This window comes from Pituophis catenifer, unplaced genomic scaffold (genome assembly GCF_029215685.1).
Source record: "Pituophis catenifer annectens isolate HBS135680 unplaced genomic scaffold, rPitCat1.0.hap2 SCAF_1, whole genome shotgun sequence".
NCBI lineage: Eukaryota > Metazoa > Chordata > Lepidosauria > Squamata > Colubridae > Pituophis > Pituophis catenifer.
In genome coordinates, this window is record NW_027256881.1 from 112,662,260 (window position 1) to 112,679,376 (window position 17,117).

The 17,117-nt window shown below is 40.3% G+C and overlaps 1 protein-coding gene across 2 annotated transcripts in view; it reads right to left on the minus strand.

Moving 5' to 3' along the window:
- NT5E (5'-nucleotidase ecto) overlaps positions 1-17,117 on the minus strand; it is a 32,522-nt gene that overhangs the window by 5,519 nt on the left and 9,886 nt on the right. For both annotated transcript variants that reach the window (XM_070954198.1, XM_070954190.1), the window contains exons 3-5: positions 10,905-11,093; positions 3,251-3,448; positions 772-926 (exon numbers count right to left, since the gene is read on the minus strand). In XM_070954198.1, coding sequence (XP_070810299.1) covers positions 772-926; positions 3,251-3,448; positions 10,905-11,093 — 542 coding nt within the window. The remainder of the gene's footprint in view (positions 1-771; positions 927-3,250; positions 3,449-10,904; positions 11,094-17,117) is intronic.

The following is a 17,117-nucleotide window of genomic DNA, read 5'->3' on the forward strand; positions in this document are numbered from 1 at the left end:
TGAGCACCCTTTTTTAAAGCACAATACAACTTCTAGGTCTTTAATTTGTTAATGCCAATAGTTATTCCTGTCAAGACCTGTGCACCAAGAGTGATGCGATTGGCAGAAAAAGCACCACAGCATGACAGGGCTAGTGGGAGTTAGTAATACACTGGCAGGATGGAGATTGTGACAACAGAGCAGGAGTAGGAGGACCTGAAATTAGGGCTGCTACCAGGACCAGCAGCAGTAGGAATGAAACATAGAAGGCAGACAACTGGTTGGGACTTTTGGAAATGATGCTGGCAAGGAGGAGGAGGAAAGACAAGCCAAACAAGATGCGAGGGGGGAAGAATCAGAATCTGGGGCATCCATGATGTAAATAAAGCAGGACAAGAAGAAAGAGGCAGGGCTTGGAAGCAAGATAGGGAACTAAAATCAGACAGAGTAGAAGTTTTGCCAAGCTATTAGAGGTTTCTAAGTAAACGCCTATGTACCCCAATCTATCATCATCCTGCAGCTACTGGAAACTGTTGGGCAAAATAGTTTTGGATTCAATCTTTACTAAGGTTTACTAAGGTTATTCAGACACATTCCAGCCTTAGCTGTGCATAAATAAAACTTCAGAATTAATTCTACACTTTAATAGTCTTTCTGACACTATAGAAGTTCCCGGATTTCAATGTTAAGGGTGTGTACCTCCCTTAACCATGTACAAGCAATGTACCTTTAACTATATTTCAGGTCAAGTACAGAACCAGTTATTTGCATTCTAATTTGTTAGTTTCTTACCACAGCGTCACAGATTAAATTTCCTAAGTTGCACTCGTGAAAGCGGCAGGCATGCGTCGTACCGTTTAGGTAAACAATTGTTTTCCCTATTTCTTGCGAAGAATAATTCTGTAGCTGAACCTTCATTTTGCTGATTTCTGCTTTCACAGCTGGATCTAAAACAAAAGTCGTGATTATAATAGTAACTGAGTTGAGACCGGGGTTCTGCAATGCCTCACCAAGACTGTGCGACTGGCCATCTGCAATTGTTACAAGATTTGAGCTAGGTGATTGACTGCTACAGTATGTGAAAACCCAGCCGGATTAAGGCGTTGCAGACAAGAACCATATGAGCATCCCCCTCATTCTCCAAAGCACTTTATTGCTTTCTAAACTACATATAAATATGGGGGAAATCTTTATTTTTTCACTACATAACATTACAATAGGATTGATATTTAACCACTTCAAAAAGAATGCAGCAGAAACGAAAACTCAGAAGTAATCTCAAATTTAGTTTTGAAAGGATTTCACAATTAGATGCCAAAGCTGTGGACAACTTGGATTTAGTTTTCTTCGAAAGCAATCTCCTTTCTCTTCATATCAGGTAAAAGATTATTTTCAAGACAAAGAGTACTTACGAAGTAGTTATGATAGAGAAAATTCAAGGAAGAGGGTAAAAACATTGCTGTTTCAGGTTCAAAGAAAAAGATGATTTGGAATGCACATGTGTGCACACAAAGCCTTTGTCAGTACTTAATCCAACTGTGATTTTTTTTCCAAAATTGCACAAAAAATAGCACAATTCTGGAAAAAGATAGAAACGAGCCTGTGGATGTGGCCAAGCCTGTGGATAAATCTACATTAATGCTTTGAAACTGATCCAGATCTACAAAACTAATATATTTCTATGAAAGGGAGTAATAATAAAATCCAGATAACTAACAGTATGTTTATATTTATATGTATATACCAGTGATGGCGAACCTTTTAGACACCGAGTGCCAAAATTGCACACGCATGCATGCCCAAACTGAAAGGCACATGTGCATGTGTAAACATGCGCATGCACAGACCTGTGTGAATGTGCGCATGTGCAGAAATTCAAACCTGCACATTCACGGACATGCACGAATGTGCGCATGTGTGGACATGTGCGGGAGAGACCCGAAGACCAGCTGACTGGTGACTGACAGGGCTTCCCAACACTGGCAGTGCAGCAAGAGGTAAAATCTTTTTCTTTTGTGAGCTTCAGTTTCATCGTTTGCAGGGAAACAAGCTCACGAAAGAAACGCCACAGAGATGTGACTGGGGCAATGGTGCGTGTGCTAGCAGAGAGGGCTCTGTGTGCCACCTCTGGCACGCGTGCCATAGGTTCGCCATCGCAGGTATATACTGTCGGTGCAGAATGGGCAATCAAGGTTAAACAAAATGGAAAACTTTTGTTGTTCTTCCACAAATCCATTGAAAACATGCCACGAGATTCTCAGTCATGCAGGTCATGGTTGTCCCAAAGATGCTTTTTCAAGAGGCAACTGGACTTTCTGGTTTTTCTTTAAAGACATTTCACTTCTAACCAAGAAGCTTCTTCAGAGCTGCAGAGGCTTCTGTTCTGCCCCAGCTACGGACCCCAAAGAACGCAGCACACACAAAGTCCGTTCAAACCCTAGTTTACTAAATAAACCAGTTTTTTTACAACAACAGTTGTTAATTAACTGCATTAACAGCCTCCAAGAATTCAAAGAATAATTCTGAAAGCTTACTGTGGTTAGCAGAATGCCCAGAAGCAATTTGCAGGAAGATAAGCAAGACAAGACACGAAGGTATGTGAACGAAGTTGTTCCCTGCAAATTGCTTCAGTTGGCATTCCTCCTTAAATAGGCTAAGGGAGTGGCCAATTAGCCCCAAGCCTTACTCTCGAGGAGACCTCCTCATGAGGAGCCACTCCTGCCTTTTGGCAGCACTGCGCGCCCGTGCATTGAGAAGAGGCTCCTCCTCTTCGTCCTCTTCACTTAAGGGAGCTTCTGGAGGTTCTGAAGGCCCTGGCTGAATCCTCGCCTCTGGCACCACATCTTCTCCAGCCTCCTCATTGTCTGACTCAAGTGCCAGCTGCACAGGCTGCTGGTGTAGCACCACTCCAGCCACCTCGCTGTCGGAATTAGCTACTAGCTGTACAGGACGCTGACGGGACACAACAGCTTCTTGGATAAGCAAAACATCTTCAAATTAAAACCAGAAAGTCCAGTTGCCTCTTGAAAAAGCACCTTTCGGACATGCCATGTATATGCTGCCCTGTACTATACTTCATGTTTTTAAAAAGACTCATAACTATCTTGATGATATTATGCAGATGGTTTTTAGAAGTCTTCTCCTGGAGAAAATCAAACTATGTGGCTAATGACATAATCATATATATATATAATAGTATTAAGTTTTGAAAGATCATATTTACTCAGTTGATACTTATAAGACGTTTCACATCCCCTTCCCAATTCCATACCTTCAGGAATATCTTTATTCAATAAAATGGGATTTCCAGATGCATTGATTACATTTCCTTTATCATCAAATTCAAGATTCAAATAGCCGAGATATTTTCCAAAGGCATATGCCTGAACAACAGGCACTTGACGTCCATCATCAGATACCTCCATAAATGGGTAATTACCTGCTGCCACTTCATTGGAAGGTGGACTTCCTAAAAAAAAAAAACGGAACCAAAGCAAAAATTGTCTTCAAAACTATGAATACAGAACACGCTGATTGGCAGGGATTTCGTATGAATAAAATGATGACCTATTTACTTATGATATGGAGTTGGTTTTCCGTTATTAAAATCAATCCCAAAAAGAATATCAACGGTTGACTAATGCTGTAAGTTTCCAACCTTTCCAGATTGGAAGGACAAAATGTTCATTCATGAATCTCTAGCCAAGGACCTTTCCTCAGCTGCCTCCCCAAGGCATTACTGATCAGAGCAACAAGATGTTTTGCCTCTGCTCCCTAGACTCACAATGCAACTGAAGTAAAAAGCAGAACAAAGCACAGATCATTTATTTCTCAAGTGGCTTTTCCTCACTTCCTTGAATCATGTCAGAATTATTGATTCAGCCAGCCGCTTCACCTGTCATCCGCATTCTCAGCCACAGAAGGAGTTTCACTGGAGTATTTTTCTCCCCCATGCAGGGAACGTCTCCATTTCAGAAAATCACACCGTTGGAGTGCTTGCTTATTTATTTATACTATCTGTAGCCCATCCTAATCAGGAAGGATGCTAGGTGAAACGCACACACACAAACCTACAACCCACCTATCAAAAAACCTAAATAAATTGTTGAAAGCCTCACAGGCTTAAATGAAATCGAAGCTGAAACACCACTGCTTTGGCTTATTTAGGAAACGCCAGGAGGACCATCTGTCTGCAGGGAGATTGTTCCTAGAAAGGGGGCCTTCCACCAGGAAGGCCTGTCATCAGGTCCAACAAGAAACACCCACCCCCCGGCAATAAACTCTCTTTGAGAGACTGGATGGGCAGATTCAATTCTGCCGCAGTGTTGTTTCATATTAAAGATTCAACTGAAATAAAGAACAATTTTGAGAATTCAGGCAGGTGTAGGTGCTCATATTTTTTTTTAAAAAACAAATGACATAGTATGACTAGCTAATACAGCTAGTCCTCGATTTACAATCATTCGTTTAGCAAAGTTTTGACAGCACAAAAAAAGGTAATTTATGACCAGGCCTCCAGACATAAGTCATCCCCATGATCATGTAATCAAAATCCTGAGGTCTGGCATGTATTTATAATGACTGCAGCATCCTGGGGTCATGCAATTGCCATTTGTGATCTTCCCAACTAGCAAAGTCAATGGGAGAAGCTGGATTTGCTTAATGATGACATGATTCACTTAACAACTGCAGTGATTTGCTTAACAGCCGTGACAAAATGGTCCTAAAAATGGGTGTGACTCATATAGCAACCCTCTTGCTTAGCAAGGGAAATTCTGGACCCAGCGATGATTGTTAAGTCAAGGACTATTTGTGTAAATTACACAAATAATATAATTTACCAGTTATTTGTCTGCTTAAGAGAAAGCCTATGCTGAGGACTGAGAGAAAGTGAAAAGGGAAGACTGCTTAGAGCCAACCTTTCAAAGCCATCTTCTACCTCTGGTGGAGACCTGAGCTGAGCCTCCCTCATGTTTCCAGTTGATCATGACAGCTGGAAAGCCACAGAGATCACTTTGAGAAGGACTGACTCAGCTTCCTCAGCTGGAGCTAGCATTCCAGACTCATCTATTGAGGGCATAAGCCGTAAACTACTACTGCCAGGCAGCCTTATCATTTTTGCAGTGCAATATAATTGGATTATATTGAATGTGGAAGAATCGAACCAGATCAAAAGAATCATTTGCTTTAAAGCCCTGTCCCCCAGAGCTCTAAAGGGTGAGTGTGACTAAATTAGTCCCTCTTCCTTCTGTGTTGGTGTATCCATCTTTAGTCTCCTGGCCTTGAAACTCCTCCTTTGCTTCCCAACTCTTTACCTAAAAACATAATTTCTGTTAGTAATCCTAGTGGTTGACTGGAATGAAGACTGAATCATTTATTTATTAGGAAGAAAAATGGTTTAGGGTGTGCAACAGTGCTTAAGGAGTTCCTGCCAGTAAATACTTTCAGCAACTCGATATCTGCAACAAGATCTGAGAAGAAAGAAGTTGATGATTTAAGAACATATTGGCACACGTCAGATCTGGGCCCACACAGGCTCTTGATCATCTCTTCTTTTTTCCTCTCAGATCCAGATTACTGCCTCACCCAAGGCTTTATCCAGCTGTATTTTGAAGCTCTTAAGCTATTTTAGAAAGCTTAAAGGTGAGACCAAAATGAATCCTCCTGAATCATATCACATTACACTGATTCTGGGAAATAAAAAAGTAGGTGGAGGAAATCAAGACTGAAAAACCTTGATGCAGAAACAGAATATGTAGTCTTGGGTTCTGGATTCTGACTTTGGAAAACTAGAACATGGAGGAAATAAAATATTTAAAAAGATGTTGGATTTGTGACACATATTCCAAAAGAAAAACAATGGGATGGAATGGGACAGGACGGGACAGGATGGGACGGGAGGGAACGGAAGGGAACAAAACAGACAGTGGTGGGATTCAATTTTTTTAACAACCGGTTCTGTGGGCGTGGCTTAGTTGGGGGTGTGGCTTAGTGATTATGTGACTGGGTGGGTGTGGCTAGCTGGTCATGTGCCCGTGTGGGCGTGGCTAGCTGGTCATGTGACTGGGTGGGCGTGGCTATGTGCATAGGGACTACTCAGAGGGCTGAAAAAAGTCATTTCTGACTGGTCCTCACACTTTTGACCGGTCCTCGCTCTTATGACCATCCTCACATTTATGCCCGTTGCGGCATTCTTAACAACCGTGTCAGTCATTTCACCACTACTTCTCTTCATCACGATGACAAGATAGGGCGCAAAATGTAAAATGTGAGGATAGTCATAAATTCAAGTACTGGTCAAAAGTGCGAGGACCGGTCAAAAATAACTTTTTCAGCCTTCTGACTACTCCATAAGCACATAGGGACTACTCAGAGGGCTGAAAAAAGTCATTTCTGACTGGTCCTCACATTTTTGACCGGTCCTCACACTTATGACCATCCTCACATTTATGCCCGTTGTGCATTCTTAACAACCGTGTCAGTCATTTCACCACTACTTCTCTTCATCACGATGACAAGATAGGGCGCAAAACGTAAAATGTGAGGACACTCATAAATTCAAGGACCGGTCAAAAGTGCGAAGACTGGTCAAAAATAACTTTTTCAGCCCTCTGAGTAGTCCATTTACTACCGGTTCTGTGGGTAATGTGACTGGGTGGGCGTGACCAACTTTTTTTTTAACTTTTACTTTTAAAAGCATTTTTTTCTATAACCTTAAGAGATTGCAGAAAACAATGCTTTTAGAAGCTTCTGACAATCAGGCAAATCTGCTAGGATTGCCAGAAGCTTTTAAGGGGATTTTTTTTCCTACAACCTCCTCGGCTGAGGAGGTTGCAGGAAAACATGCTTTTAGAAGCTTCTGCCGATCACTCAAATCTGCTGGGATTGTCAGAAGCTTTTAAGGGGATTTTTTTTCCTACAACCTCTTCAAAAAATCCCTTTAAAAACCTCTGACGATCTAAGCTGAGTTGCCTGATCCTCAGAAGCTTCTAAGAGCATTTTTTTTCTGCAACCTCTTCAAGCTTCTGCCTTTTCAAGGCAAAAAAGGGCGAGGGGGGGAGACACACATGTGTGGCAGTGAGATATTCCACAGCTCAAACCTCCCCCCACCAGAAACCTTGGAAGGTTTCCTGTCTCTAAACAAACAACTCCTGAAAATTGAGTGGCAGCGGCAGGAAAGTCTTGCCCAGCGAGGAAACAGACTGGATTTCGGAGGAAACGCAGCTCGGTTTAAGGTTAAGGCAGGGCAGAGGGACTGAGATGGCGATAGGAGGTGGGGGGGCAGCCTTTCCAACAAGCAAAGTCAATGTGGGGGGGAGCCAGATTCACTTAAGTTAACAACCATGTGAATCACACCTCCCTGCCTAGCCTAACACAACACACACATACATATCCAAGAGACCCTCTCCCCAGGTGAGAGAGACCCAACCCTGACAGAGCCAAGACAGGCAGGGAAGCCAGCAGCACAAATGTTTGGGCAACCCATCCTTTTTTTTGGGAGGGGGGGCTTCTTTGCAAAGAAAAGGAACGCAGATAAGGCAGGTTTAAAGACCACTCCGCTGCAAAGCCAGGAGCATCCCCTGGAAGTCCCAGTCATCGGAGATCCTGGCCCCCCACCCCAAACAAGCCAATCCACAGGCTCAGATTCCCGCCCACCCTCCCTCTCCCCCGAGCCACACAAAATGCGCGTCAAGCATCAGAATCCCCAACTTGCGCCTGTTTTGCAAAAGCCCAGTTGGATAGGAACCCCCCCCACGCCCACCCTCCCCACTCCCTCCGCCGGTTCCCTGGCGGCGTAGGTGCAGCAACCCCGGCTGGGGAAAGGAGGTGCCGGCCGTGAGGCCACTTTGCAAAGACGCACCTGCACTGTGCGGCGCCTCCTGCACTCTCACCTGTTGGATCTGCCCGGATGCCATCGCCGCCGTCGCTGCTGCAGCCACCAGATCCCATCCGGCGCCGGTGGGGAACCACGGGGCAGCCCACGTGGATCCCAGGCAGCGGAACTCAGGCTAGGGAAGGGATGGGCAATTGTGGCTCTTTTACAACCTGTGGCCTTCAACTCCCAGAATTCCTGAGACAGTCAAGCTGTCTCAGGAATTCTGGAAGTTGAAGTCCACAGGTTGTAAAAGAGCCACAATTGCCTACTCCTGACTAGGGTAGGCTGGCGCTGTGCGGGTGGGAGGCGGGGCGGGCGAGCCAGCAATTTAACAAACGGTTCAGTGTGCTGCGAGGCCAATAAAATTACAAAAAAACACCAAACCGTTTGTTAAATTGCTGGCTCACCTGCCCCTCGCCCACCACTATATATTGGCAATAAATAGTGGTGCGGAGGGGCGGGGTGGGGCGAGCCAGCAATTTAACGAACGGTTCGGTCAAACCGCCTAGAACCGGCAGAATCCCACCACTGGGAACAGAACAGAACAGAACAGAACAGAATTCTTCATTTAGCCAAGTGTGATAGGACACATGAGGAATTTGTCTCAGGTGCAGAAACTCAAAGTGTACATGTACCTTGTACATGCAAACTGGGCCCAGTATTATGTATATACACAAAAATGAGAAATCACAGCTGCCAGTTCTTTAGCTGCCATTGGCCTTTAACGTACCTTACACCACACCTGCATTTAACTGGACACCAACTGTTTTATTGCATTTTCTAAAGGTGCTAGGTTATTTTCAGACTGAAGATTAAATCAACAAATATTTCAGCCTGAAATATTTATCTAACCTGAAAGAGTTACCCAAACATTGATGAGTGTCCTGGAAAAACCTCTTACTACATATTTTTTTTTTAAAAAAAATCCCTTCCTAGTCAGCCAGCCAACCGCTTCCTGTCGTGAATGCTTCTTTCTGCCTCCTGGCACAAACATTCCTATTTGCCACCAAACTACACTCTTCAACAGCTCCCAAAGGCATTTATGAATAGCAGCCAAAAAACTCAAGGAGTAAATGGTGCAGTTACTTAGCTATCACATGTCTTTCAAAAAAGAAAATCCAACTCAGATTACTGAAATAGGTTCTAGAGTATACTCAGATGAAGCTGCCTGCATTAATGGACATCGGTTTCTGTGTGACAAAAAATAAGTGGACATTTTAGTGTAGCTGGGTTTTCTAGAAAACACAGCCATTCCGGAGTATATAAATAATGTGTTTCAAATTGAGAGAAACCAGAGGCCAGGCTAAACAATGGAGAGAGAGCCAAGAAAAACCACAAGGAAGGGACTATTCGACAGGCCAAATTTGCAAAACCAGCCGCGTGCATATATATCATAAAGTAAGACATTAGCGGCTTCATGTGTGTATTATAGCTGCCCATCTTAAAAACAACTCCAGAAGGCTTGCAGCCAATAAAATAGCATAAAACAGCATGAAACCAGTAAAAATAAAACTAGAAATAGAACAAAATGGCGTCCGTCCACATTTTCATCCCACACTCACCCTGCCCTAACTTCCACACTTGATGGAACAGCAGGGTCTTAAAATGCATTCTGGGAAGAATAAAGGGAGGGGGCCTGTCAGACTGCAGAAGGGGTAGGTCGTTCCAAAGGACAGGGGCAGCAATGGAAAGAGCTTGCTTCTGAGAACCCACAAGATGGCGATAAGGGACCAGGAGTGTACCCACTTTATCCACTCTGGACATTACAAGGGAGCATGTCGAAAAATACATTTTTCCCCTTTCATCTTCCTGAGAAATATCATACTTAAAAGATCATTATGAATCAAGCTGTGGAGAGTTCTGACAACTTTAAAAATACAGGTTAGTCCTTTACATATGACCACAATTGGGACCGGAACTTCCCTCACTTCCATCATTAAGTGAGTTGTGCCTAACTTTATACCTATTTTTGCCATGGTCATTAAAGGGATCATGCAGTTGTTAAGCAACTTGTCAAAAGCCCCCTAGGAAGGTCACGAACAGCAATCACATGACCCCAGGGCACTACAACAATACATGCTAGTCAGAGGTGAGTTTCAGCAGGTTCTGACCAGTTCTGGAGAACCGGTAGCAGAAATTGTGAGTAGTTCAGAGAAACAGTAGTAAAAATTCTGACTGGCCCCACCCCCATCTATTCTCTGCCTCCCGAGCCCCAGTTGATCAGGAGGAAATGAAGATTTTACAGTATCCTTCTCCTGCCACGCCCACCAAGCCACACCCACAGAACCGATAGTAAAAAAATGTTGAAACCCACCACTGATGCTGGTTGCTAACACCCAGACTTCAATCATGTTGCTGCAGTGATTCTGCAACAGGTGTGTGGGGAGTGTTCATAAATCACATTTTTGAGCACCATTATAATAACTTTGAACAGTCATGAAACAAATGGTCACAAGTCAAGGACTACCTGTAAGCCGTTCTCCTTCAGAACCCTTAAACATTTCAGATGCAGGAAACTTTGCTACACTCGCTGAGCATAACTATTAAGGGGTATAAAGTTGTGGCGGGCAGAAAAAAACAAGAGAAAATTGACAAATATATTCTAGAACAGACATAAATACAAAAAAAAAAAATTAAGGGAAGAGAGAAAAATGGTTCATTTAAGCAAAGGATATTAGACCATGTTTCAGCATTTTGATATATCCTTCAGCAAACAAAATCAATGAATTTCCTGAGACCATATTGAAGCTCTGATGCCTAACAAACTGAAAAGCAAACTATACATCAAGCTGTATTTATAAAATATGCCATTACATGACTTTTCTTTTTATACTACTCAAACCAATGGGACGGAGAGATTCATACAAGATTTAGTAATAAGTTCACTTGTCCAAACTATTCTATTTATACGAGCAAGTAATATTTATACAAATCATGTGAATACATGCTGACTTCGTTAGATGGATCAGAGTGTGAGGAATTACAATAGTTGGCACTCTAATTGCAAAGTTATATAAAAATCCTTATTTTTTGTGAAGGAATAACATACCTGTATAAAGAAATGTGTTTGTATGTCCCCCAATGACAACATCTATGCCTTTAACTTTCTGAGCAATGCGTCGGTCCTCCTTAAAACCAGAGTGACCAAGTGCAATGATTTTGTTGACACCCAATGTAATAAGTTTGTTTGCGTGTTTCTGCAATTCTTCAACTTCATCTCGAAACTCTAAATATGGTCCTGAAAATCCAGAAAAGGAAATGCATATTGTTATTGCATTGTTTACTCAGAAAGCATGTTTTATTTATTTATTTATTTATTTATTTATTTATTATATTTCTATACCGCCTTTCTCCCGTAGGACTCAAGGCGGTGTACAGTCAAGAAAAATATAGATTTTACCAATGAAAATCCCAATTCTAGCAATAAAATCTTCATTTTTAAAAAAGTTCCTTTCAAACAGAGTAAACATCACATCTTGGAACTGTTTTGTTAATTTAGAGTAGAGTGTCTCAAGATGTTTAATATATTTGAATGTCCTCCATAGTTAAAACTATAGCATTTAATGTCTTCACATATGTCAATGGCCACCCACGTTAAAAGAGAACTAGGTACATTCCTATAGAATCAGACTTGCAATGCCTGTTAAGTCTTCATGGGTATTTACCCCCTCTAGGTTTGAAGGCAGCCAATCTTAAAACTAGCAGGAAGGAACAGTGCTATGGGTGGTTAAGTGGGATCGATTGTTTCTTTGGGTGTTAACAATTGTTTGGTAAGGCTGTTGGTTTTAATCTTGCAAACCACCCAGAATCACTTGCGTGAGATGGGCAGCTGTATAAATTATATAAATAAAACAAGTAAGTGAAATCTAATGCTAGATATGAGATCTAATGTTCACATGCTTTATCTGTGAGCATTCATATATGATTGATCTTTTTGCAAAACAACAGCATGAGCTGGTGGAGAGTCCCGTGGCAAGGGTCTTAAAAGGGAGGAGGGTATGTGCTCTCCTAAAAAATGATTGGTTTTGTCTTTGTATATTGCAACTGTTTAGCTTAAACCTGATTTTGTAAAAGCCAGCAGCCAAGTATTTTCACATAAGGTGATGCCATTACTAATATTTAAATTATATGGGAAATTAATTTCTGTGTGTTTTTTTGAAAATACCGGCTTTAAATGAATCTGTAGTACATCACATATACCTCCTTAATGGAACAAATGTGGTGAAGAATATGATGGCTTGCAAAAAAAAAGTCTCTAGATTAGAGGTCCTAACTTGCATTTAATGAAGATGGTCACATTTTATGAAGTAGAATTGGTGGATCACATGCAGGGAAATTCAGGTGTAGGTTTAATTATGATTGAAAGGGCTAAACTATGTGTCAGGAAGTTTATTGTCATTGTAATTATTTTATGAAAACAGCAGATTAAGGATTTGTATCAAATTATCTGACAGCAGAGACCCGTATGTATCCAACTTTTGGGAATTATTTAACATTCTTCACCTTCAGAAATCATGAAATGTAGCAACATGTTCTACCCTGTCATATTAACGATATTGGAATAAAGCAGAATGACATTAGAAAGAATTTACAACATTATGGAGGAAAATCCATCAAGCGATTCTTTCTCTAACCTGTGACTTGAGAACAGCCCTATTGGATCAGGCCAAAGCTCATCTCAGAGAAGCATTCTTTGTCACCATAGTGGTCATATATGGTGGCCACCATGTCCCTGAAACTGTCCTTGGAAATGAGATAGCTCATTCGCTGCTTATGCTTCAGATTTCTCTGTGTCACAAATGCTCAGGAGGAAAAAAAAGTAAAATTTTAAAAAACCAAACTTCTGAGTAATGCTGTGAGACGCAATGTGTATTTTTTGATGTTTTGCTAGCTTTTGCAAGACATCTCATATCTTTATAAATTGTCCATATTCAGTAGAACAAGGAAAATACCTGGGAAGAGGGACAAATGAGGACATGACGCAAAAGACATGAGTTACATACCTTTATCAGGCATTGTGACACAAGTATAAAACGTGTGATGACATCATGATTCACACATTATCATTCTAATGTCACTTTCTCTAGTTACAGATGTATCTGAGTTAAGGGCATTCAAAACCTTTCCAATGACATAAGAATTGTAGGAATTTCTGGCATTATATTTAATGTGATTTTTTAAAAATAATAATTTTAAAAGTACCGATTAACTATAACTGGAAAAATCCTATTCTGTACTCCAACATACACTTTTTCTATAGTGGAAACTCTAAGAAAATTGAGATTTGAGTAAGGTAACATTAAAAAAATCCAACTGTGTGGAGGCAGATTGTTTAGAATGCCTGGATAGATAGTATTTATTTTTCCTACTTAGTATCCCCTTCTATTAGTCAACAAATAATTGTGATACTGCTGGGTTTAAAATGAGAAGCCTTAATTGACCTTAAAGATTAAGTAACTATGATTTTAAATGTTGTCAAACATGCAGACATATGTATTGTAAAATATATATCATTTAAGAATACAGATGTAGAAGACCCTGATTCTTGGAGAAAACTAAATCAATTGAAAAAGAGGCCAATCAAAAGATGAGTTGGTTAGACATAAGCATTGATGACACAAGCATGAGCTCACAAGAACTCAAAGAAGAACTGAATGACAGACCATCCTGAGGAAATAATGTCCATCAGATCACTGAAAGCTGGAAATTGCCAGGCAACACATATTCAGTGCTATGATTGTTTTTAAAATCGCTTAAAATCATCAAATGTAACTGCTACTTTTAAAATTGGAAAATGTGTTTCATCACTCAACCTGAAAAATACAAAGTAATATTTATGTATTCAGGTGACAGCTCCCTTATACAGGTAGTCCTCGACTTACAACCACAATTGAGCCCAAATTTCCTCTTGTTAAGTGAGATGTTTGTTAAATGAGTTTGGCCCCATTTTACGATCTTACTTGCCACAGTTGTTAAGTGACTCACTGCAGCTGATAAGTTAGTTACCTGGTTGTTAAGCGAATCTGGCTTCCCCGTTGACTTTGCTTGTCAGAAGGTCACAAAAGGTGATCACATGACCCTGGGACACTGCAACTGTCATAAATATGAACCAGATGCCAAGTATCTGAATTTTGATCATGACCATGGGGATGCTGCAATGATCGTAAGTGTGGAATACGATCATAAGTCAAAGTTGTAACTTTGAACGGTCACTAAATAAACTGTTGTAAGTCGAGGACTATCTCTACAATGTTCACTTTCTCTACTTCTTTAAATGCTACCTTCAAAGCAAAGGAACTAGAAACAAGATTGAAAATGTTACCTCTTATAATTTCTAGTACTATATTTATTTAATATTATTGTTATCCCTACCCCAACAATTTATGTTTGAAATGATGTTCCAGCATTGGGAAAGCAATAGTTTCCAACCATTCATACTGTTGATATTTGAACCAAGACCATTTAGTCAACTTTCTCATATAAAACAAAGCATTTCATTTGAGCTGTCAGTAAACACCAAATTCCCAGCCTGATGTTTTTAATCTGTAATCATAGACCATGTTGTACATTTGGGATTCTTTAAAATATCTTGGGCTGCCTGAACAAAATGAGCTCATGCTCTTTCTATTCTTTGAGAAAAACAAGACAAGATGTATTTTATTTCAACAAGTGAGTAAATCAGGAGATCCCAATCTACACCAAGGATTTTAGTTAGGGCCCTGGGAATTATTTGATTATATTAATTCTTAGCTAAGTGATTAATATTTGTGAATATTCCTGTCAGATCAACGTGAGGGAAATTCCAGTGAATAAGAATTAAGATTTCACATGCCAATCTGAAAGAAGTACTTGCAGTACTGGAAGAAGAAAAAAATATAGATTTTATGAAGATGATTGCTTAGATCTAAAGTTATTTACATATTTATTTAAAAGATTTATACAGCTGCTCATCTTCTAACCAACTCTGAGTGGCTCTCAAAATGATGTCTTGTGCAAACTGAAAACCCATTTTATTTGTAAAATGGGCTCCTGTCAAATTCTTCAACTTTTTTACTCTTTTTTCACTCTTCACTCCCAAATGTCCTCATGCTGGGTCTGTTGATCTTCAGAATTAGTGTTTGGGGAAGAAGCATGAATCTGTAATGTGGTGTGATATACAAACCCATATGACACACACACACCCATTGCATAAGCAGAGTCTGGTTGGATCCCTGTGAATCTCACGCACTATGTAGTTCTTTTGACAATAGCAGTGCTTCACAAAGTCCTGTTCAAATTAACCTGCTACTGCTTATCTACAGTCCGAGGATAGATTTAGGACAGGGGATGTGGCATCCCTATAGAAAATCTATGGATATTCAAATCTATGTCTGCAAAATGCTACACTTATAGAATTGTACATGTTTCGATCTCTTCATAAGATCTGAAATCCTGCTTTTTCTGTTTCTAATCATGTTGAAACACACCCACATATTTGGAGAGTCATGAAATAGCTTTACAATCCCAGAAAAACAGCTTGATGAGGACTAAATGCACTCAATGGACAAGGCATGCAGATTGACAGATATGGGAAAAAGTGGAAGTCAAGAGAAGGAAGAATGGATTGGAGTATTCTGAAAGAATGAAAAGCTGGAATATGGAGGAGTACAGATCTCTAAAACATTTTGCTGTGCGTTCCATTTGTTCAATGAAATATTCATAAAATAGAGTTCATTCTCTATTGTATATCATCATAGTTGTTTTATGAAAATACAGGATTAAGGATTGTTATTAGATTATCTGACAGCAGAGGATTCTATTTTGGGGAATTGTCATAGGAGACAACAGTTCATATTTCTGAAGATTTTGCTCATCGTGTTTCGTGCCACAGAGACTGCTTGCTAGAACTTAATTTGCAGTCTTTTGGCAGCCTTAATTTGCAGCCTTTTGGCTGGGAGCTCAGGCTTTGCAATTATCGCAAGGAACTGATAAGGTCTGTTACTGCAGTTAACTCTTTGAAGGACTATTGCCTGGACTTTTTGGTGGGTGAATGCAATTAATTCACAAGAGGTAAATAAAGAGGGTTTTTTTTGTGACAAGGCACTTGTTTCTTGTTTCTGCTAAGGCTGGGTCAGAACAGGAATGATTTAACATTCTTCACAATCAGAAATCATGAAATGTAACAACAGATTCTGCCCTGTCATATTAATGCAGAGGTCTTCCAACTTGGCAGCTTTAAGACTTGTGGACTTCAACTCCCAGAATTCTATGCTGGCTGGAGAATTCTGGGAGTTGAGAATTCTGGGAGTTGAAGTCCACAAGTCTTAAAGCTGCCAAGTTTGAAGACTTCTGTATTAATGATATTGAAACAAAGCAGAACGACACTAGAAGAAACATCCAACTTTATGGAGGAAAATCCATCAAGCGATTCTTTCTCTAACCTATGATAAATCTTGAGAGCAGCCCTGTTGAATCAGGCCTAAGCCCATCTCAGAGAAGCATTCTTTTCCCTCACAGTGGTCATTTATGGTGGCCCCATCATCACACAGGGGAGACCCATGTCCTTGAAACTGGTATGTGGAAACATGCTGCCTCAACCCAGATTTATATAGAATATTGACAGGTCATGAATTTATTCAAACTCTTCTAAAGCCATCCAAGTTAGTGTCTATTGTAACGAATTCCAGAGGTTTCTTGTCTCCTGTGGGAGCAACTGCCTGTTCTTGTTTATAATAAATCTCCTTCAAAACAGCCATGGTCTTAGTGTTTAGAAAAAGGAGAAAAACTCCCTGTCCTTTTTTCCATGCCATGCAAACTTTTATACACTTCAAACATCACTACCTTCAATAGTATTTTTTCCTCAAGCTAAAGAGTCTAGCTTTTTCTTGTAGGAAAGGTGTTTAAGCCCTTAATTATTTTCATAACTCTCTTCTGTATCTTTTTGACAAAAAGATACAGAAGAGAGTTATGAAAATAATAGTGTATTTGGCACTGTATCATTTTGACAAAAAGATACAGTGCCAAATACACTATCATTGGGTTAGCTGCTCTATGTCCATGTATCTACCTACTAAGTTCTCAATAAATTCTAAATGGTTGGTGAGTCAGTCTTTATGTTTGTGGACTCCATGCTGATTTCCCTTTAGGAGGGCTTGTTTCTCTACATGCCCCATTTTTATTAGATTATTGCTCCTATCAGTTTGCCAGAATAGACATTAAGCTGACTATATTCTCCTGAATATTTACAAAATTAAAATGTTTTTTTTCTTATAATACATATATC